Source organism: Brachyhypopomus gauderio, chromosome 7 (genome assembly GCF_052324685.1).
Source record: "Brachyhypopomus gauderio isolate BG-103 chromosome 7, BGAUD_0.2, whole genome shotgun sequence".
In the NCBI taxonomy this organism is placed as follows: Eukaryota; Metazoa; Chordata; class Actinopteri; order Gymnotiformes; family Hypopomidae; genus Brachyhypopomus; species Brachyhypopomus gauderio.
Genome location: NC_135217.1, coordinates 2,838,397 through 2,860,119, shown reverse-complemented (window position 1 = coordinate 2,860,119; position 21,723 = coordinate 2,838,397). Strand labels below are relative to the sequence as shown.

The 21,723-nt window shown below is 40.2% G+C and overlaps 1 protein-coding gene and 2 long non-coding RNA genes across 6 annotated transcripts in view; all 3 read right to left on the bottom strand.

The window, feature by feature from the left end:
- Nucleotides 1-1,735: 1,735 nt before the first annotated feature.
- LOC143519516 (uncharacterized) lies at nt 1,736-2,986 on the bottom strand. Its single transcript, XR_013132455.1, has 5 exons — nt 2,954-2,986; nt 2,713-2,747; nt 2,453-2,494; nt 2,176-2,200; nt 1,736-1,762 (listed from the first exon to the last, which is right to left on the bottom strand). It is a non-coding gene; the product is annotated as an uncharacterized LOC143519516 (long non-coding RNA).
- A 539-nt stretch (nt 2,987-3,525) lies between these two features.
- On the bottom strand, nt 3,526-6,092 carry LOC143518304 (uncharacterized). The gene is made up of 3 exons (XR_013132153.1): nt 5,916-6,092; nt 3,717-3,911; nt 3,526-3,619 (listed from the first exon to the last, which is right to left on the bottom strand). It is a non-coding gene; the product is annotated as an uncharacterized LOC143518304 (long non-coding RNA).
- Nucleotides 6,093-12,205: 6,113 nt separating this feature from the next.
- LOC143518458 (uncharacterized) overlaps nt 12,206-21,723 on the bottom strand; it is a 203,616-nt gene continuing 194,098 nt past the window's right edge. For 3 of the 4 annotated variants that reach the window (XM_077010920.1, XM_077010919.1, XM_077010922.1), the window contains 8 exons: nt 20,112-20,387; nt 19,377-19,610; nt 19,072-19,262; nt 18,820-18,952; nt 13,894-14,127; nt 13,589-13,779; nt 13,359-13,468; nt 12,206-13,047 (listed from right to left, as the gene is read on the bottom strand). In XM_077010920.1, the coding sequence (XP_076867035.1) occupies nt 13,026-13,047; nt 13,359-13,468; nt 13,589-13,779; nt 13,894-14,127; nt 18,820-18,952; nt 19,072-19,262; nt 19,377-19,610; nt 20,112-20,387 (1,391 nt within the window). In that variant the 3' untranslated portion in view covers nt 12,206-13,025. The remainder of the gene's footprint in view (nt 13,048-13,358; nt 13,469-13,588; nt 13,780-13,893; nt 14,128-18,819; nt 18,953-19,071; nt 19,263-19,376; nt 19,611-20,111; nt 20,388-21,723) is intronic. The other variant, XM_077010921.1, reaches the window with a different exon arrangement.

The window sequence follows — 21,723 nt, the reverse complement described above, 5'->3', positions numbered from 1 at the left end:
GAAACAAAAATTCTGCATTATCAGCCATTTCAGGTATTCTGCAATTACACTACAACTATGTGGAATTACCAATAATGATAACAATAAACTGGCCAATCATGATGTGAATAAATTTGCCAATCGTGATATGAATAAAGTGCTAAATGAAAACGTGATTCTATTCCATTAAACTGCTACACAGAGTCTTTCTTAAATAATCAACCAAATAGTAAAAACACATTTGTAAAGATGAGTGAGATGTTTGGTGTGTTTTGTGAATGCAGGACTGTAATGGACCAACGCACGAAAGTCGACTTTGATGGACCGTCCAAGTCACTGCCTGAAAATGATGCAAATGAGATTATTTTATAGTCTTCATTTGCCTTGTTGCATAATAATCAGACATCATTTCATATTCTTAGTGTCACAAAGAGTGTAAACATATAATGTATATGAGGTCAATCAACAATGAATGTAAATGCACACTGATAATCATGTGGGTTTGCACAGCAAATGTAAAAATCATTATTTGAATGCACTGAACAGCAGACAAACACTTACTTGCTCTTGACTGTGATGGCTTCATCTGTTCGTACAATAGGAATAAAATGTGTTTCTACATTAAAATAATGACTAAATAATGAAGAAATGTGCAAACAAATGCATAAGTGAAATCATTCAAATCCACAATCGTGCTAAGGTGAGTCTCACTAAGATGATCACTCTGTACTAGTATCACACCCCACTACCTCCTCCACTTACCTGCCACAACCTTGCACCTGCACTGATCATTGGCCACACCCCTGCACCTGTCTCCATTACATGCACTTTTTAAATCTGGTTGTTCAGTTTCCAGTGTGGGGAGTCTCCTGTCTACCTTTGAGTCTCAGCTGAGTTCTCCATCACGTGTGTTCTCCTTCTGAGCTGTGACCTCTACCATCTAACCATTTCCATTTGAGGTTGACACCCATGGACTCTGTTTGCTGATCACATGACCTGCTGTATGTTTTCCACTTTGAGTTCACCTGCTTCTTTGGTTTGTATGTTTACTGAATAAAGTCAAATTGTATCCTGTAACTCTTGTCAGTTCTGGCAACTCTTTTCCCTGTTCTGGATGACTGGAGACTGTAGGTGTAGGAGACTGTAGGTGTAGTTTGTTTCACCCTAATAATTAACACTCTAAAACTAACAACAAATGTCTTCACCCTACATCAGCACTCAGGTTCAGAGGTAAATAGTAAATTAAATTGATAAAATTGTTACAGTATAATATCAGTACCTGATGTTTTATGTTTTCTACCACTTTCTTTAGTGCTTCCTCATTTTTTGAGCACTTCAATAATCCACAGTCCTCATGGAACAGACAGTCCACTGTGGTCGTGTTCTTCCTGGTTACAGATCTGCTGCTGTCTGGTACTGTGTAGTTTTGGTCAGATGTGTAATGAAGCACCACTAGTACAGCAGACTTGGAGTCTATGGATCGAGTACATTTTATCAAAATGTGTTTTGTTCAAATCAGATTTGCTATGTTTTTTCAATAGTTAAGAGTTAATATTTCAATAGTTAAGACTGATCCATGTCTTACCTGCTAGTTCATTGAGTTTTTTCAGTGCTGCTTCAATATCAATTCCAGCCAGAGACACAATGGGGCAGAACAGCAGAATGACATCACACTCCTCCACTGTAGACACCTCCTGCAGGTCTGGTGTTTGTTTGTGGAGATGCTTGATGAATCCTTCATGACTGTTTAAAGTCTTTCCAGTTATAATGGTGCAGAACTTAACTGTGAGGAAACAGAGCATTTTTAATGATTAATCTAGAAATATTACACCAACACCTGATCAATTCTAGATTGTTCTCCCAACTAATCCACAATGAACTGAATCTATGTGAGGACACTCCACACATATGCAGGAGGTTTTAGTCCTAAATCCAGCACTCTAAGACTGTATAGTATGTGACAAAGAAGGGTACTAAAGTTTAGAGAGCATCAGAGCAGCAATCCAAGATGAAACAACCAAGAACCAGGAGTACACCAGAAAGTTGGTCCAAGTGAAACAAGCTCTGAATACAGGATCAACAAAAATATTCTTTATGTTTTACATCATTTGATATTAGAATTATCAATAAAAACTACACAAAAACATGCAAACAGTGAATGTACATGTAAATGCATTGAACAGCAGAGACACTTACTTGACTGTCCTCTCTTCACCCAGTCCTACAATAGGAATATAATGTGTTTATAAATCAGATGTGCTATATTGAGTCTCACTAAGATGATCACTCTGTACTAGTGTCACACCCCACTACCTCCTCCACTCCTGTGATCCTCATATTACACTCATATCACCCCAATATTACTATAACGTTTCACTAACATCACTATTACACCAATGTTACTCCAGTCACTGGAGACAGAAATACTCCAGTATTACTCAAACATTACTCCAGTCACTGGGGTAAGTATTACCTTATTTGATGACTCATTTGATAGAGCAGGATCATTACGTTGCTGCAACAGAAACAAAAAGTCTGTATTATCAGCCATTTCAGGCATTCTGCAATTACACTACAACTATGTGGAATTACCAATAATGATATCAATAAACTGGCCAATCATGATGTGAATAAATTTGCCAATTGTGTGCCAAATAGTCAAAACATATTTGTAAAGCTGAGTGAGATGTTTGGTGTGTTTTGTGAATGCAGGACTGTAATGGACAAACGCACGAAAGTCGACTTTGATGGACCTTTCGAGTCACTGCCTGAAAATGATGCAAATGAGATTATTTTATAGTCTTCATTTGCCTTGTTGCATAATAATCAGACATCATTTCATATTCTTAGTGTCACAAAGAGTGTGAACATATAGTATAGTATATGAGGTCAATCAACAATGAATGTAAATGCACACCGATAATCCTGTGGGTTAATGCACTGTGAATGCACTGAACAGCAGACAAACACTTACTTGCTCTTGACTCTGGTGGCGTCATCTGAGCCTACAATAGGAATATAATGTATTTCTACATTAATATAATGACTAATATAAGTGATGAAGAAATGTGCAAACAAATGTATAGGAGAAATCATTCAAATCCTCAACCGTGCTAAGGTGAGTCTCACTAAGATGATCACTCTGTTCTATAACACCCAACTACCCCCTCCATTTACCTGCACCTGCACTGATCATTGGCCACACCCCTGCACCTGTCTCCATTACCTGCACTGATCATTGGCCACACCCCTGCACCTGTCTACATAACTTGCACTGATTATTGGCCACACCCCTGTACCTGTCTCCATTACCTGCCCTGTTTAAGTCTGGTTGTTCTGTTAACAGTTTGGGAAGTCTCCTCAATCTGTACGTGTTGGAGACTGTCAGTGTTGAAGATCGTTGGTGTAGGAGACTTTAGGTGTAGGAGACAGTTTAATATGAGTACCTGAGACTTTAGCTTTTCTACCACTTTCTTTAATGCTTCCTCATTTTTTAAGCACTTCAATAATCCACAGTCCTCATGGAACAGACAGTCCACTGTGGTCGTGTTCTCCCTGGTTACAGATCTGCTGTTGTCTGGTACTGTGTAGTCTGGATCAAATGTGTGATGGAGCACCACTAGAACAGCAGGCTTGGACACTGTAGACAGAGAGAAGTTTTTTATCTGTGTTTTGTTCAAGACACATTTGTTATGTATAAGCAATATGTAGAGTTAATAAGTTAACACGTGTCTTACCTGCTGCATCAGGGATTATTTTCAGTGCTGCTTCAATGTCAGTTCCAACCCGTGACACAATGGGACAGAACACCAGAACAACATCACACTGTTCTGATGATACACACATCAGGTCTGGTATTTGTTCATGGAGATGTTTGATGAATTCTTCATGACTGTGTAAAGTTTTTCCAGTTTTAATGATGCAGTACTTAACTGTAAGGAAACAGAGCATTTTCAAAGATTAATCTGGAATAAGTTACACCGACCCACTAACACATCCGATAAATTCTTGATTGTTTTCCCTTCTAATCCACAATGAATTTTAGCCATGTGAGGAAACTCACAATGCACAGCTTACATCTCAAATCCAGAACTCTAAGACTGTACAGTAAGTGAAAGAAGGGGGTCTGATGAGTAGTGACCATCAGAGCAGATATCCAGGATGAAACAACCAAGATCCAGGAGAACCACAGAAAGATGGACCCAGTGATAAGTGAAACAAGCTCAGAGTACAGGATCAACAGAGGCTGGGACCTGCCAGTTACTATAACGGCTCACCCCACCCCCCTTATCAATCATTCCTCCATTTCTACTCTCTTCCATGTTTCTCTTTTCCTCATGTGTTCTGTTTGCTAATTCCCTAGCCTTAGTCTCCTGTCCCTTTGTGTCATTCTCCTTGCCTTGTTATTGTTTTTGTCTTCTGGTTTGCCCAGTTGTACTTTGTTCTGTTCTCTTTTTGTTTGTCTCCTTTTGTTTGTCTAGGTTTCGTGATTCTTATGCTTTATTGGTTCGTGTTTAATATGTTAGTTTGTTTTCATATGCTTTCAAATGTTCATGTTTATTGTATTACTGTTGGTGTTAGTTTAGTTTCTACGTTGCCCTGGTTCTGTTTATCTAGCCTATGTGTAAGTTTGCACCATTGAACCTGCACCAGTATGCTTCTGTGTAGCATGTATTGTTTTGTATAAATGGTTTGAGTTTTTGCGCTGATATGCCACATCGTTCTTGTTGTGTGCTTTAGTTCCCCTGTTCTCTGAATAATGTACCCCATAATCCCAATTGTGACGGGCAGGGTGAGCAACTAAAAAGGAAGCGATTACGCCAAGTCTCAGGGAAATAGGATGGTTTAATAGAAAGTGTGCAAACCAAAAACCCGTGCATTGTTCCAGATTAAGGAAATAATAACCAGCAGTCAACTGGTACAAAGACAAGACATATATAGACGAACAAACGACCCTTAGGTGAGACGGATCACGGGTCCCGCCCACCTGAGTGACGAACATCACGTGACCAAAAACAGGACCGCTGCCGCTGTAACCGGGGGCGACCGGCAGGGGGGCCCCCCCACAACGTGACACCAATAAACATATTGTCTCTCTCTCTCTCTCTGAGTATATATATATATATATATATATATATATATATATATATATATATATATATATATATATATTAGTGTTCGTTAATTTGATACTCTTATCGGGCGATAAAAAAATTATCGCCGTTAATCTATTCTTAAAGTTGGGGTGGAAACTGGGTCAAAATGGGTAAGCAAACTATGATGACTTTCAACTTGATAGTTTAGCTCGGCTGTATTCCTAACCAAATTGCACAGTAGGGCGAGAATGAGTTTTCAAACCTGTGATGCAGCCACGAAGTCGCCAGGTTTGCTTCATGGAAAATTTATTTTTAGGAAGCTTCCTAATGGAGACGTTGACAAGACTAAAGTTGTTTGCACTGTATGCAATGCGGAATTAGTTTATTGTAGGAGTTCTACCAGAACTACCAGGAGTTCTATCTGAAGTACCATTTAAACGCAAAGCACCCGTTTGCTAATGCTGCTGACGCTGGTCAAGCACTGATGCAGCCCAGGGGAAGAGTCGCCGCCGCCGAAAACATATATAGGCCACTTTATTACGTACACCTGTCCAACTGCTCATTAACAGAAATGATGAATAAGTGCTCAATTGGTACTAATGGGATCAAAGTGTGCCAGGAAAATATCCCCCACACCATTGCATCACCACCACCAGCCTGAACCGTTGATACAAGGCAGGATGGATACATGCTTTCATGTTGTTGACCAGTGGTGAAGTACTTAATAGAATGATAGCAAAAAAATGTGTTTTTCAAAGTTGAACATAAACATATTACATTGTATAACAGATACATCACTTTTAATGTATTTGTATAAAAAGGTAGATATTGAGGTCTGACCTTCACCAGTCATGTATTTGGGTTCCCCTCCTGCCATTGGCTAAAACCTTTTTCCTTCTTTTATTTTCTTTTCTTCTTTCATTATTTTTTCTTGATTCATTTGTGTTCCGTGTTCTTCATTCAGTTCTCCTTTATTCAATTGTTGGTGCTCGTCCTTCTGTTTGCTCTGCTGGTCTAAATCACACAAAACAACATCAACACATTAAAAGTGAGGTGTCACGTCAAGCCCCACCTCAGGATTTAAATACAAGAGACTAAACAAGTAAAACCGAAATACACCTACGGGGAGGCCGGGTTACAAATGGCATGAATGTGACAAGGAAAATCACATGAGAAACCAAACTAAACAAGACATACGTGACTGACAGGCTGATCGTGACATCCATGTGTTTCGCTAGTCACACACGCTTGTCTAATTGGTACTCCGCCTGTCATTAGTAGCTCCATGTGTTTCTTGATTAGCGAAAGTATTTATAGCGTTAGTTTGGTCTCTCTCGTCCCTGGTCTTTGTTGGTATTCTGTTTGTAAGTGCCTTGGTATGTTTGTTCATGCTTCGTGTCTTTACATGTTGAGCTTTGTCCTCGTTGCATGTTTCATTTGAGGTAATGTTCATTGTTTAGTATGACTAAAGATCATTATTGAAGTATTGGTTTTGTTTCAACGGTTTCAAACCGTTTATACGACTCTGATTATGGATTTGCGTTAATAAATCTCGCTCTTCTCAGCGTGTGCGTCCGCCTCCCGTTCGCTCCATGACGCCGCCGGGGACAGACCTACTGGAATTTCAACATCTCACTCTCCCATTGAAACTCCACTGTACCTCATAAACCCACGTTACTTCAGCGTTTACCCGTGAACATTAATGTGTATTATACTATAGAATCGTTAAAGGTCGGCGTTCTATTGCCTACATTCACAACAAGCAGTCCCAACACCACATATCATTGAAAGGCTAAACCAAAGACGACAACGAAAAACCTGTGAGTGTTTTGCACAAGGACACTAGCTGTAGCCATTAGCTGGACTGAGCTTACAACTTTTTTAGTTTATGATCTAGTCCAGGGGTAATCAATTAAATCTTTCCGCGGTCCATTTTTGGCAGATGGCTCAGACCTTAGGTCCGGGTCCGCGGTGGCGAACGAAAGTTGTTGAGCGGGGGTGGGGGGGCGAACGTAACACTCAAATGGGTGGTGAACGTAACACTCGTCTGAAAATAAATTCTCCGGTTTAAAATATAGTCTCCCGTTAATTTTTTTGGCATTTGGGTCCGTATCCAGTTAATCAGGAATGTGATTGGGTCCGGACAGGACGGCGTTCGGGTCCGGATCCGGACCGCGGTCCGCCATTTGGTGATACCTGATCTAGTCTATAATGTGTTTGCAGAGATTAAGACATTTCAGTCTGAGGTATCTACTCACCTCCGTTTATCTTCATGTAGTGAGACGGGAGAACTAATGTACATTCACTTTCTCTTTGGATGACCTAATACACAGACAATGTGGGGTATTACTCCAATTAATACTGTTGCACATTATACAAATTAAATACACTAGAAAACATTTCTGTGTAGAATTAAGTGGACGGAAATGTATTTAATCACATCCTTCTAATGTAGTTGACAATTGTGCTGTTCTTTCTGCACTGCAGCAGAATCTTTTTGCAATCTCCTCTCTGGCCACCAGAGGGCCTCCTCCCCAGATTCTTATAGTAAGATGAGTCACTTGTGCTTTATTTGAGTTTCACTTTTGCTACCTGTGATTACCATTATGCAGCCCAAGTACATCACAGTGCAATATGTGTTTTAGTGGGTGAAATTATGATTGCAAGTTTGGTCTAACCAGGTGAAAAGTGCTTAAGATTCTGCCTGAACGTTGAGCATTTCAACAAATGAGATCAGCACTGAGCATTTGGCTCAGACAACAGGGTTTAGTGTTTTAACAATTGAGAAAAACTGTAAAGAGGCCAATAACATTGATTATCTTGGTTTGCACAACAATTGAGTCCAATACTGAGACTATGAGGAAGAGGATGAGAATGAAGAAGAAGATAACGGATACGATCAGAGCCACATTGGTAGATCATGTGACCATGGGTTGAGTTTTCTGGAGGTAGAGGATCCAGCCTAATCTGATCTACTAACCTGATAAGTAGATCTTTCCTTTATATGTACTACTGCATGTTTCTGCAGAACTGCTAGACTACCTCTTGCAGGGAGAAGAAGACAGCTAACCACTCCAAACAGAAACACAAGGAATAAAACATTCACGCTTGCTTACTCCCTTTGTCCCTGCATGTTCTACGCCCAAGACATCTTGTGATTGGTTATTAAATATTATTAGTTATTTATTATTGGTAATTAAACTCCTGCAGCTCTCAGCTATGTACTTTTTACTCCAGCTTCATAGTTTTTTCCATCTTCCCTTTAAGCACTTCACTGTTACGTTACTGAATCTCTTTTCTCTTCCTCAACTGTTGAATGTTTTCCTGCAGTGTTGTGGTTTCATCTTCAGTCTCTGGTGTTGTCCTGCACAGTTCCAGCACACAGACGTGTCCTCTCTGTCCTCTACAGCTGTTCTCTCTGCACTATCATGGGTCTTTAGTCTCTCTCCTCTTACTGGACCTCGAGGGCTCAATGCTTATTATACACTAAAAATGTTTTCATGAGTTGAACTCAAAGATCTAAGACTTTTCCGATGTAAACAAAAGGCCCATTTTGTTCACAATTGGGTCTAAATCTGTGTTAGTCAGCACTTCCTCTTTGCTGAGATAAACCATCCAGTCACACGTGTGGCATATCAGGATGCTGATTAGACACAATGATTATTACACAGGTGAACCTTGGGCGTTTAAATGGGAGCAAAACCAAAAGTGTTGCATTTATAATGTATAAATGTATGTATTTATAATGTATTTCACTCTGTCTCTTTCATCCACTTTCCCTCTGTGTAACATCACACTTCTTTCACTTTCATTCTTACTCAATACTCAAATACTTTTTGTTCCACCTACATTCATACACTCATTTCCCTGAATTGGTGTTTACAGTAATGTGTACAGTAACAGTACAGTAACATGTATAAGGACATAACAGGTCATGTTTTATGCAGTGTACTGTGTTTCAGTATTAGTTTCAAATGCACAGTACTAAATGAAATGTGCGACATTTGTCAATTGTGAATTTACACCCCAATCGAAATTTGTCCTCCGCAATTACCTATCTGTGTAATTAGAACACACACACAAACACACACTAGTGATTACTAGGGGGCTGTGGTGCACACAGGCCCCGAGCGGTGGGCAGCCCTAGCCCGGCGCCCGGGGAGCAGTTGGGGTTTAGTGCCTTGCTCAAGGGCATCTCAATCATGGCCCCAGGCCTGGGAATCGAACCCACAACCCTCCGGTCACAAGACCAGTTCCCTACCACCAGGCCATGACTGCCCAAAGCCATGAATAATCATGTGAAGTCATGTGATCAAATAGTAACGCGAGTTCAAGCTTCACGCTGGTCTCTTGTTCATCTATGAACACACACAAAAGAAGGTACCTAGTAATAGTTAATTGCTTACACAATAATTACTTTGACATTAATGCAATGCATGGTTTAATGTCTGCTAACAGAGCTATAGCAGCAGAACTGAAGTAGCCACTCAGATCTCCAGAACCTTTATGTCCATTATTCACTTATGCACACAATGCATTGAGAAACATTTATGCTAACATCCAAAGACATCTGTGTAAAAGACATTTATGTAAATTGGTTTTATGTTATTTGTGTGTCTGTATTTCTGTGCTGTGTTCTGTGCTGCTGAACACAGACTTGTGTCAATTGATAAATATAAGACTAGAGATTATATGTCTCTAGTTTTAGGTTTTGTCAAATGTAGCACACATGATTTCACTGAAAAATCCAAATTCTGCTAGCAACAGTGGACATTTTCTAAAAAAATAATATTTTTCTAAAGATATGTGTAACGCTGGGTGTGGGCGGAAGGACGAGACACGGATCCTTTCTGCAGCAGCCAACGTACTTCGCTTTTATTTGCACAATGAACATACACACACACACGACGAGCAAACTAAGACAACGACAAGCACACGACACTGCGCGAACGCACATTAAATTGACAGACTACATGAGACCCGAGTGATTACGAGACGGGCCACAGGTGGGACGAATGAACACACGCAGACACAACCACACCCACGAGGATCCACAGACGCAGACGGCAAGACGCATACGTCGTAGACACACCCCCACAGGGAAGGGTCCGGAGCTGTTCCGTGACAATATGACATTTAAGATGCACAAGACAATCTGAACCTTTGTTTTAAAGAAGCTTCTGAATCAGGTTTAATATAAATAAAATAAAATATAAATGTGCCATATTTTGTCAATTGTGATTTTTCACTGCAATCTAAATTTGTTCTCCGCTTTTTACCCATCTGTGCAGTTAGAACACACACACACACACACACAATAGTGATTACTAGGGGGCTGTGATGCACACATGCCCATAGTGGTGGGCAGCCGCTGACACTGCCCGTTTGCAGTGCTATTTGTGTTGCCTTTATTATATTCTCTAATGGAGAATAAACTTCCTTTGTTGCAACCCTCACCTCCGGCCGCCTCTGTCCCCGCGTCTCAGATGTCACAGGCATTGTAAACTTTGGAACGAAGCGCTCAGATTCTCTATCTGTAAAGGATGCAGGGGAGGAATGATTTTCATCTACATTAATACATATTAAATAACAATGAATAAATAATGAATAAATACATAAATAATAAACATCATATTCAATGCCATAGATACTTGTCACATCCAGCTCCGCCCTCCTTCCCAGTCTTGTGTCATCTGCCCAAGCCCCGCCTTGTTTTCCCATTTCCTTGGTTTCCCTTCTGTCTGTCACGCCCCGTCCTCAGTGTTTCCACCTGCAAAGTATTGCCGACTATTCTGGATGCATACAGAGTGTTTTTTTTTCCTCATTGCCTTAATCTTTCTGGTTCAAATAAACCCTGTTGACTTGAAGTCTGCACTCATCTGTGAAGTAGCATGTACCAGCCACAATGTTCTGGATGACTACAGACTGTAGGTGTGGTTTGTTTCACCCATATCATTCACCCATATCATTAAATGAAGACAAGCTCCACCTTATCAAAGACCATTCAGACTTCTTACTCCATGTTCATGTTAAAAACTGCAACAAGCTCTCTTTACTTCATCCAAGGAAGTGATCTGAACCTTCAACACAAAGTTTCACATGTTTGGGGGGGGGTTGTGCTGCACATTAAATGTTGTGATTTTACCCAGTAACAGGGAAAGCGCATGTGCCAGATCAGACATAGAATAGTATGTAAAAATGGGGTAAACAAAGCAAAAATGGGTGAAAGAAACATGAAAGTCTGGAGATAAATCCTCATCAAGTTGTAAATCCATATTCCAAAGACACGTTAGTATAGCAACAGCATAACAATGCTTCACCACTTCGTGTTAGTATGAAATGGAGTAGTTTCATAGTGAGTTTCAGAGTTTCATACTGAGACCCAGTGGACTGATAAACCAGTAGACTTCCAGATTTCCCAGGAGGTCCACAGGAACTTCACCTCAGTTTAATCCTCACCATGGTTACCATTGTCACCATAGTTACCATCCTCAATATAGTCGACATTTCCATTATAATATTTCACTTCATTTAATTAATTATTGATGTTACCTATATACCAGTGCCAGACACAAACGTACATTTTACATATTTATTGTACAATAAAATATTCCAAAGATGATTAATTTGTTTTCCAGTATATAGGTAGAAATTACAATGCATTTCAGCACAACATCAAGTTTTATGGAAATTATTATTTAAGAGGCCAAATTTGCAATACACAGAGATGGGAATTTGTGCTCTACTTTTAACTCATCTGTGCAGAGTACACACACATACACACTAGTGAACACTAGGGGTCTGTGAGTACACACACATACACACTAGTGATCCCTAGGGGGCTGTGAGTACACACACATACACACTAGTGAACACTAGGGGTCTGTGAGTACACACACATACACACTAGTGATCCCTAGGGGGCTGTGAGTACACACATACACACTAGTGATCACTAGGGGGCTGTGAGTACACACACATACACACTAGTGATCCCTAGGGGGCAGTGAGTACACACACATACACACTAGTGATCACTAGGGGGCTGTGAGTTCACACACAGATACACACTAGTGAACACTAGGGGCTGTGAGTACACACACATACACACTAGTGATCACTAGGGGGCTGTGAGTTCACACACAGATACACACTAGTGAACACTAGGGGGCTGTGAGTACACACATACACAATAGTGAACATTACAGGGCTGTGAGTACACACATACAGTGGGCAGCCCTAGCCCCAGCACCCGGGTGGTACATGGGGTTAAATGCCACGCTCAACAGTCTTCAGTCATGGCATAGCTGGGAATCGAATCACGACTCTCTGATTACAAGACTGCCCCCCTAATCTCATCTTTCATATTTCATCATTACTGTGAACATGAAGTAACATCTTTATAACACACATTAACATCTCTAGAACATCAGTTTGTCAGTAATTGTTTTCACGGTTTGATAAAACACATCAGAGTAGAGCAGGATGTGAGATGGTATGTGGAAAGGTGCTACACAGATTAATTATGAAGTATTTAAATAGATCTCCATTGGGTTTGAACTTCAGTGAACTAAGAAACTAAGAAAAGTTTAAAAGTATAAAATATGCATGACCCTCCCTAAAAGCTCAGCTGTCAAGCTCACTCAACTGTTCTGGAGACTGTACTGTACAAACATCTCAGTTCAGATCCTCCTAATGACTGAATGGAAACTCATGGGAAGATTGTATCTTCCAGCTCTTATAAGGTCTGAGGGAGTCCCACATCTTCTCTGTCTGCTCCCAGCCATGGCTATTGGAGAGCTTCAGTTAAGTCACAACAGGTCCAGGATCAGTCATGTCCAGCACACATTTCGTTTAACTTCTACTCATTTATGCCATTACTCTCTCTTTTGTTTTTTGGCTTCTCTCTCCTGATGTTCCCCTCGTGTGTTTCATGCTTGCATGTAGCTTCTACCCCATCATGGTGAGAAATCTTTATGGGGTTATTGGAAATAAAGTAAATGGTTAACAGTTTATTGTTTTTGTTTCATTAAAACATCAAATCATCAACAGATCCTAGAACAGAACGCTTTGTACTATATTAAAATTTGTACAATATTAAAATGCCATAAATGTAGAGATGAATGTTCAATGATCTCTTTTTTTTCAGAGTTGTATATTCAGTAGTTGGTAAGTGTTGGTAGATTAGTCCTTGGGTATTACTGAAAGATTTCAGCTCTCTCTGGTACATCAGTGTTCTTTCTCTAGTGGATTATTCACATTCTACAGCATGTGTCCTCTTACCTCTCCGCTTTTTTTCCTGTTTTACTTGTCACTCCTTTATTCTCTTGATTCTCTTGGTTTATCAGATTCCATTTTTTCTTTGTTTTAAATGATGTTCCTGCCCCTGGACTCTGAAGTGAGTAATAATTGGATATTTATATTAATACTGTACATCATTACACAAAAAAACACATCCACAAACATTTCTGAACAGAAGGAACTAAAGAGGGAATGTTTATTTTATGTCATACCATTTTAATGTATTTTACAACTGTGCTCACAGCTTCACCGTTCGTTCTGCACTGCAGCAGACCCTGACCCTCATAGAACAGACAGTCCACTGTGGTCGTGTTCTCCCTGGTTACAGATCTGCTGCTGTCTGGTACAATGCAGTATGGGTCAAATGTGTGATAGAGCACCACTAGAACAACCAGCTTGGAGTCTGTGGACATAGAGTAAGACTTGATCTTGTGAGCAGGACTTTATCTTGTCAAACATGATGGAGCAGTGTGTGCCCAATATCTTATGTGTTCACAATGAAGAGGCTCAGAGTTACCTGCTTCAGTTATGAGCTTCAGTGCTGCTTCAATGTCAGTTCCAGCCCGAGACACAATGGGGCAGAACAGCAGAATAACATCACACTCCTCCACTGTAGACACCTCCTGCAGGTCTGGTATTAGTTTGTGGAGTATTTGCAGAAAACGTTCATGAGCACCAAGTGTTTGTCCACTTATGATAGAGACGTATTTGACCCTCTGGTGGGGACGGAAGCTCAATGTCCATCTGGAGTCTAAAAACAAATAAGAGAATCTGCTTCAGGCTTCATTTCATAACTGTGGGTGTAACATGTAGGAACAGAACATAATGCACATAAACCTACATACTGTATATAAACTTTATACATTTCATAGAGGACCAGTGAGGTGTACTGAACAGATGAACAATGGAAAAAAGTAAAATATATGAAAACATGAAAGGGCACAGGGTAGGTGGTCACATGATCACACGATCACTGTAATGGCAGAAAATGGGACGTGCTACTTACAGCTCTGGAAATTTGAAGAGACCACTGCAAAATGAGCTGTTTCCCTGTTTTACTATTTATAGTCATTTGTTTAAGTAAAATTCTATTTTCTGTTTTATTCTGTAAACTACTAACATTATTCTGAAAATCAAAAACAGCAATATTGTAACGAGAGGTAGTTATAAGAATGCTGATGGCGAGGCACAGCTTTTAAAAACACAATGTATATTTATTAGTGTGGTAGCACTTTAACAGCAAGTGAGTAGACAGACAGACAGACAGACACACACACACACACACACACACACACACACACACAGGACTCTCACAAAACATGCAACAATAACATCGACACCTTAAATAGCTAGAGGTAAACAAGACCCAAGTGCAACCCATCACGATATCGAGACGGGTGTGACGAATGAACACACACACACATGTAACCACGCCTAAGCAAATACATATATGGAGCTAAACAGACGCAGACTACACATACACACACACCCGAAGGGAGGGGCCGGGGTTTTACTATGACAATTGTCATTTAGAGCATATATTTGCATATGTAGTGGAAATAGCTAAACGCCATTTCACTGTGACACCCAAAATGGAATCCTTTGCCTGCCGAGCTGAGCGACTGACTCACCTAGATCTCTTTGATTGTATGTAAAGATAAACACTGAGTCTTTACCCAGCAACAGGCCCCAAAGGACCCACATCCACAATGGTGTTTGCCTCCCAAAAGCCTACAATGCTGACCTTATGATCTCCTGAACATGGGAGAGAGGCCATCTAAGAGTCCTGGTCAACATCAACCTTCTTCGGAGGACACTGGGACCACAGTCAGGACGGACCATAAAACTCTAAATTCCAACCTTATCTGATTGCCCACATTTTAAACCCATTAGAAGTCCCGTGTTAAAATCCAGAACTGAACATACAAATATTTCAGAGATCTCTGTAACTCCAAATCTGAACTGTACACAGAATTGGGATTCAGCCTACAGGAACCAGCTCGGCTAATGTAGTCTAGAGACACCGAACTTGACTACCTTCCATACAAGGAAAGATTAATTATTCTTGAAACCAGTATTCAGCTTTCCAGCCTTTAAGGACAAAGGACCACAGGACCATGTGCCTCTAAATGTGAACACTGCGACATGTGGTTGATATAAAGACACAACTTATGATCTTTCATGTATTCAGTATTAAGTGATCTTATTAGAATACGTGTTTCTGTATAAACACACCACATTGATGCATATCCATGTATTACTTTGTGTATCAGTAGTTAGATATACCTGTTCTTGTAGTCTTAAACTCTATAGTGAATGCAGGCATGCATATATATATTACTGTGTGTTCTGCTGTTTAAACATGCATGCTCATTAATTCTGTGTGTTCGTCATAGAGACTTGTGTACTCACATATTTCTGTGCTGCATTATTTTAGATATATCAATACACTTGTATTCCAATGTAATATTAATTTAAATTAATATACAGTATAACCAAGTATCAACATGTAATGTGCTATATTAGGCATATGCATATCTATGTATTAGTTGTATATTACTCATAGAATGTAATAATTTTCATGTGTGCTTATGTGACCTCACATTCATGCCTGTCTGTGCACTATCATTTATTGTCCAAAAATGGAAATTAAGAATGGCTCAATGTGTAGACTAATAGAACCAAATTAATACTTATTTAGGCAGAGTATGTAAGTCAATTTATTTAGGAATAGGGAATTCCCTTTGTCTTCAAATTGTGTTAATCTGTCTTCTTTGGTTAAGTCATTAACTAGACCTGGAAAGATGGGCACCCCCCCCCCCCCCCCTCTCTCTCTCTCTCTCTCTCTCTCTCTCTCTCTCTCTCTCTCCAGAATATTCAGTAATAAAGGCCAATGGTCAATGACCTGATGAACATGAAAGCACCTTACGATTACGCCCCTAAGAGTTGTTTTAAAAGCCCTCGCCCTAATGAGCTTGGCAGCCTGGTAGATTTGGAAGGACTTGGAGAATTTTGCCAGACTCGCCGAGACTCAAAGACTCCAACTCGTTGGAAACACGCCAAACCATCGCGACCAACAGAGTGCTGAACTGTGACTGTGATGTCCCCGCTAAGTCTGCGATTCAAGCGGTCTCACGTGACCTGCTCCATCAGCCTTTTAGCCACCTCAAGAAACGAATCGTGAACACGCACCGGTTGGTCCGCATAACCACGCCTCTTCTTCGAAGTAAGACGCATAACATATGTATCCGCTACACATAAAATGATAACTGAGGAGAGCGAGATAAAATGAAAATAAAGACACATTGTTCTTAACCCTTCAATGGTGGCAATAAAACACATTCATATAAATATTAAAACACACAATACTAGTGCTTTAACTTGGAGTTCAGGAATCAGTATTTGGTGAAATAATCCTGATTTTCAATCTCAGATTTCATGCATCTTAGCATCAGAGGTGGGTAGGAACGCGTTACATTTACTCCGTTACTTTGACGCTGGGCGACGACAGACGGACTAGACACAGAATCCGTTTTTCCGTTACAAACGTCACACTTTATTTTTCTGACTGTTGCGCAATAGCGCACGTTAAACATCAAACACACACAGCAACGTGCAGACATAGACAACGACGAGCACAGGACACTGCGCGAGCGCACATTAAATAGGTAAGACACATTAGCCCCACGTGATCACGAGACGATTCACAGGTGAGACTTATAAATCACACGACAAAATCCCAACCACGTACATCCACTGACGCAGACAAAGCACGTGGACAACGTTTACACACGCCCAAAAGGGAGGGGCCGGGGTCCTCAACGTGACAGTTACATTTACTCAAGTAGCTTTTTGGACAAAAATGTACTTGTAAGAGTAGTTTTAATATGAACGACTTCTACTTTTACTTGAGTAAATATGTGCTGAGAATAACGCGACTTTTACTCCGTTACAATCGGATTTGTGCCGCGCGCTACCGTTACTTTCGGTTTGTAAATAATTCGTCTGTTCAGTGAGAAGACTGACCAACGTCTCTCACCTGAGTATGAGTGACCAATCAAATGAAGCCGGTCAATCACGTGATCACATACGCAAACTTTCTCCACCGTAGCAAGAAAGTGACAGAAAAACCTCCCGAACATCCCTGACCTCATACAGCCAATGTTTACATTACAAACGTGTAAAAGGGACATTTATATAATGCGCTGTCAGTTGTGTCTGCCAAACGTGTGGACATTTCAGCCTACAAGAACTCAACATCAAATTTGAGGAAACACGATGCGCAGGGTTGCCAACTTTTCAAGATCACTTGGAGTCAGATTTGAACCTTGAGGGGGTGGCGAGTGTACATTGTTACCGGGCGGGGTGTAAAATGGACACAAATGGACACTTGGCGCCAGAGCGAACTAGTAACTCATTGAATCATATATGTGGATCAGAGGTAAATAAACTGGATTTTTTTTTCGGCGTGAGAAATCGGATGTATGGCGTGAGAGCGAGTGAAGACGGTCAAATGCGTGAGAGTTGGCAACCCTGCGATGCGATAAGTTAAGTTTGCCGTATGTATAATTTTGTGTAATGCTATATCTCTGAGGCATAACGTTTGTATCATGTAATTATTAAATGTAACGCAGTGCAGTACTATAGTAAACCAGTTCACACTCCGAGTGGACACACTAGCAATATATGATGATTAAGTTTGCTATAAATTGATTCAGTTGGCGTCAAGTTGTAGCTACACATTGGCTGACAGTCTCCTCAGTTAGTGCCTTTGTGGAACACATTAAAGTTACACAGGCCTAATAATTAGGAACAAACAAAAATACAAATTATTTATATATTATATTTATAATAAATTATTTTTGTTATCATTAAAAGTCACTGTTTCCAGTAATTCAATTTCCCATGATGTAATTTATTGACACGAGACTCAATGCATTGAGTATCATGCATTTACTCACTACTTGAGTAGCTTTTAATCAAAGTACTTTTACTCAAGTAAATTTTTGGATGCATACTTCTACTTGAGTAACATTTGGTTCAAGTAACAGTACTTTTACTTGAGTAAAATTGTTGAATACTCTACCCACCTCTGCTTAGCATGTCCCTATGTCATTTCAACACTGCTCAGTAAACCTGGTGTGGTTCAGGTGATCATCTAATCACTAGCCCATTAAATAGAACAGACATGCCTGAGTTGGAATTTAACAGATCCTAGAACAGAACGCTTTGTGCTATATTAAAAATTTGTACAATATTAAAATGCCATAAATGTAGAGATGAATGTTCAATGATCTCTTTTTTTTCAGAGTTGTATATTCAGTAGTTGGTAAGTGTTAGTAGATTAGTCCTTGGGTATTACTGAAAGATTTCAGCTCTCTCTGGTACATCAGTGTTCTTTCTCTAGTGGATTATTCACATTCTACAGCATGTGTCCTCTTACCTCTCCGCTTTTTTTCCTCTTTCTTCTGGTGTTTACGTGTCATCCCTTTATTCCCTTGATTCTTTCGGTTTCTGAATCTTAAATTCAGATTCAGTCCTTTCTTTGTTTGAAATGATGTTCCTGCCCCTGGAATCTGAAGTGAGTAATAATTAGATAGTCCCATTAATACTGTACATCATTACACAAAAAACACATCCACAAACATTTCTGCACAGAATGAACTAAAGAGGGAATGTTTATTTTCTGTCATACCCTTTTAATGTATTTTACAACTGTGTGCACAGCTTCAGTGTTTGTTCTGCACTGCAGCAGACCCTGACCCTCATAGAACAGACAGTCCACTGTGGTCGTGTTCTCCCTGGTTACAGATCTGCTGCTGTCTGGTACAATGCAGTATGGGTCAAATGTGTGATGGAGCACCACTAGAACAACCAGCTTGGAGTCTGTGGACATAGAGTAAGATTTGATCTTATGAGCAGGACTTTATCTTGTCAAACATGATGGAGCAGTGTGTGCCCAATATCTTATGTGTTCACAGTGAAGAGGCTCAGAGTTACCTGCTTCAGTAATGAGCTTCAGTGCTGCTTCAATGTCAGTTCCAGCCCGAGACACAATGGGGCAGAACAGCAGAATAACATCACACTTCTGCACTGTAGACACCTCTTGCAGGTCTGGTGTTTGTTTGTGGAGTATTTGCAGAAAGCGTTCATGAGCACCAAGTGTTTTTCCAGTTATGACAGAGACGAATTTGACCCTCTGGTGGTGACGGAAGCTCGATGTCCATCTGGAGTCTAAAAACAAATAAGAGAAACTGATGCAGGCTTCATTTCATAACTGTGGGTGTAACATGTAGGAACAGAACATAATGCACATAAACCTACATACTGTATATAAACTTTATACATTTCATACAGGACCAGTGAGGTGTACTGAACAGATGAACAATGGAAAAAAGTAAAATATATACGAAAACATGAAAGGGCACAGGGTAGGTGGTCACATGATCACACGATCACTGTAATGGCAGAAAATGGGACGCTCTGGAAATTTGAAGAGACCACTGCAAAATGAGCTGTTTCCCTGTTTTTACTATTTATAGTCATTTGTTTAAATAAAATTATATTTTTTGTTTTATTCTGTAAACGACTGACATTACTCTTAAATTCAAAAGCAGCAATATTGTCATTCAGAGCATATGTTAGCACAAAATGATAATTGGTCAATAAAAAGATGCAGTGTTTTTAAACCTCGAATAATACAACATTCATATATATATTTAAACAGCTCAATACTCATGTTATCACTTCTTCCTGGTGTTTCACAGTCGTCTTCCTCCAGTGGGTCAGTTACTTCCATCTGTGTACATTTCCTCTCACCAGCCATGTCTTCTGGTTCCACTGTGATGTTTTCACCTGATGCTTTCTTTTTTTTATTATTCTTTACTTTTTCTTTGTCCATCTTTTCAGAGCCAGCATGGTCCAGTGTGTTTATAGCATGTCCAGAACCTCCTTCTGCTGACACTGTCGTAGCTCCTTCATCCTTCACGCTTACACCAACCTTTGATTTCCCTAAAAGAAAGAAACATAATAAACAGACTGCTGCCTTTGGACAATTGATTTTTACAATGTGTGAATCTGGCATTAGCATGATATATACAGTTGTGATCAAATTTATTCAACCCCCACTGAAATAAAGTGTTTTGGCCAGTTTGACATTGATTTTGATCATTTCAGTCATCTTATTTACAATTATATCAAAGAGGCACTTATAAATTAGACAAACATAACATAATATTTATGATGGAATAACCACAAATGTCTTTACTGTGCTCACATCATTATCAGTTTTATTCAACCCCCTAGTGTCATTATTTTTTAGTACTTAGTACAACATCCTTTTCCAGTTATGACAGCTTTCAAGCGTGAAGCATAGCTTGACACAAGTGTCTTGCAGCGACCTATGGGTATCTTAGCCCATTCTTCATGGGCAAAAGCCTCCAGTTCAGTCACATTCTTAGGCTTGCGCACTGCAACTGCCTTCTTTAGGTCCCACCAGAGGTTCTCAATTGGATTTAAGTCTGGTGATTGCGATGGCCACTCTAGAATGTTCCAGCCTTTCATGTTCAACCATGCTCTAGTGGACTTGGATGTGTGCTTCGGATCATTGTCCTGTTGGAAGGTCCAACGTCTCCCAAGCCGCAGGTTTGTGACTGACTCCATCACATTTTCCTCCAAGATCTCCTGGTACTGAAGGGAATTCATGGTACCCTGCACACGTTGAAGCTTTCTTGTACCATTAGAAGCAAAACAGCCCCAAAGCATAATTGACCCCCCGCCATGCTTCACAGTAGGCAAGGTGTTCTTTTGTTCATAAGCCTGGTTCTTCCTTCTCCAAACATAGCGCTGGTCCATTGTCCCAAACAGTTCTAATTTAGTTTCATCTGACCACAGTACACTGTTCCAAAACCTTTGTGGCTTGTCCACATGACTTTTGGCATACTGCAGTCGACTTTTCTTGTTCTTTGGAGTCAGCAAGGGGGTGCGTCTGGGCGTTCTGGCATGGAGGTCTTCGTTATGCAGTGCGCGCCTTATTGTCTGAGCTGAAACTTCAGTGCCCACATCTGACAGGTCTTTTTTCAGTTCCTTAGCAGTCACGCGGGGATTTTTCTCCACATTACGCTTCAGGTAGCGCACAGCAGTCACGGTCAGGATCTTCTTTCTGCCACGACCAGGTAACGTTTCCACTGTGCCCTTTAACTTGAACTTGCGAATGATACTTCCGATAGTGTCTCTTGGAATATTTAACAACTTCGCAATCTTTTTATATCCATTGCCATTCTTGTGAAGAGCAATAACCTCTTCTCTTGTCTTCTGGGACCATTCTCTTGCCTTCACCATGCTTGGA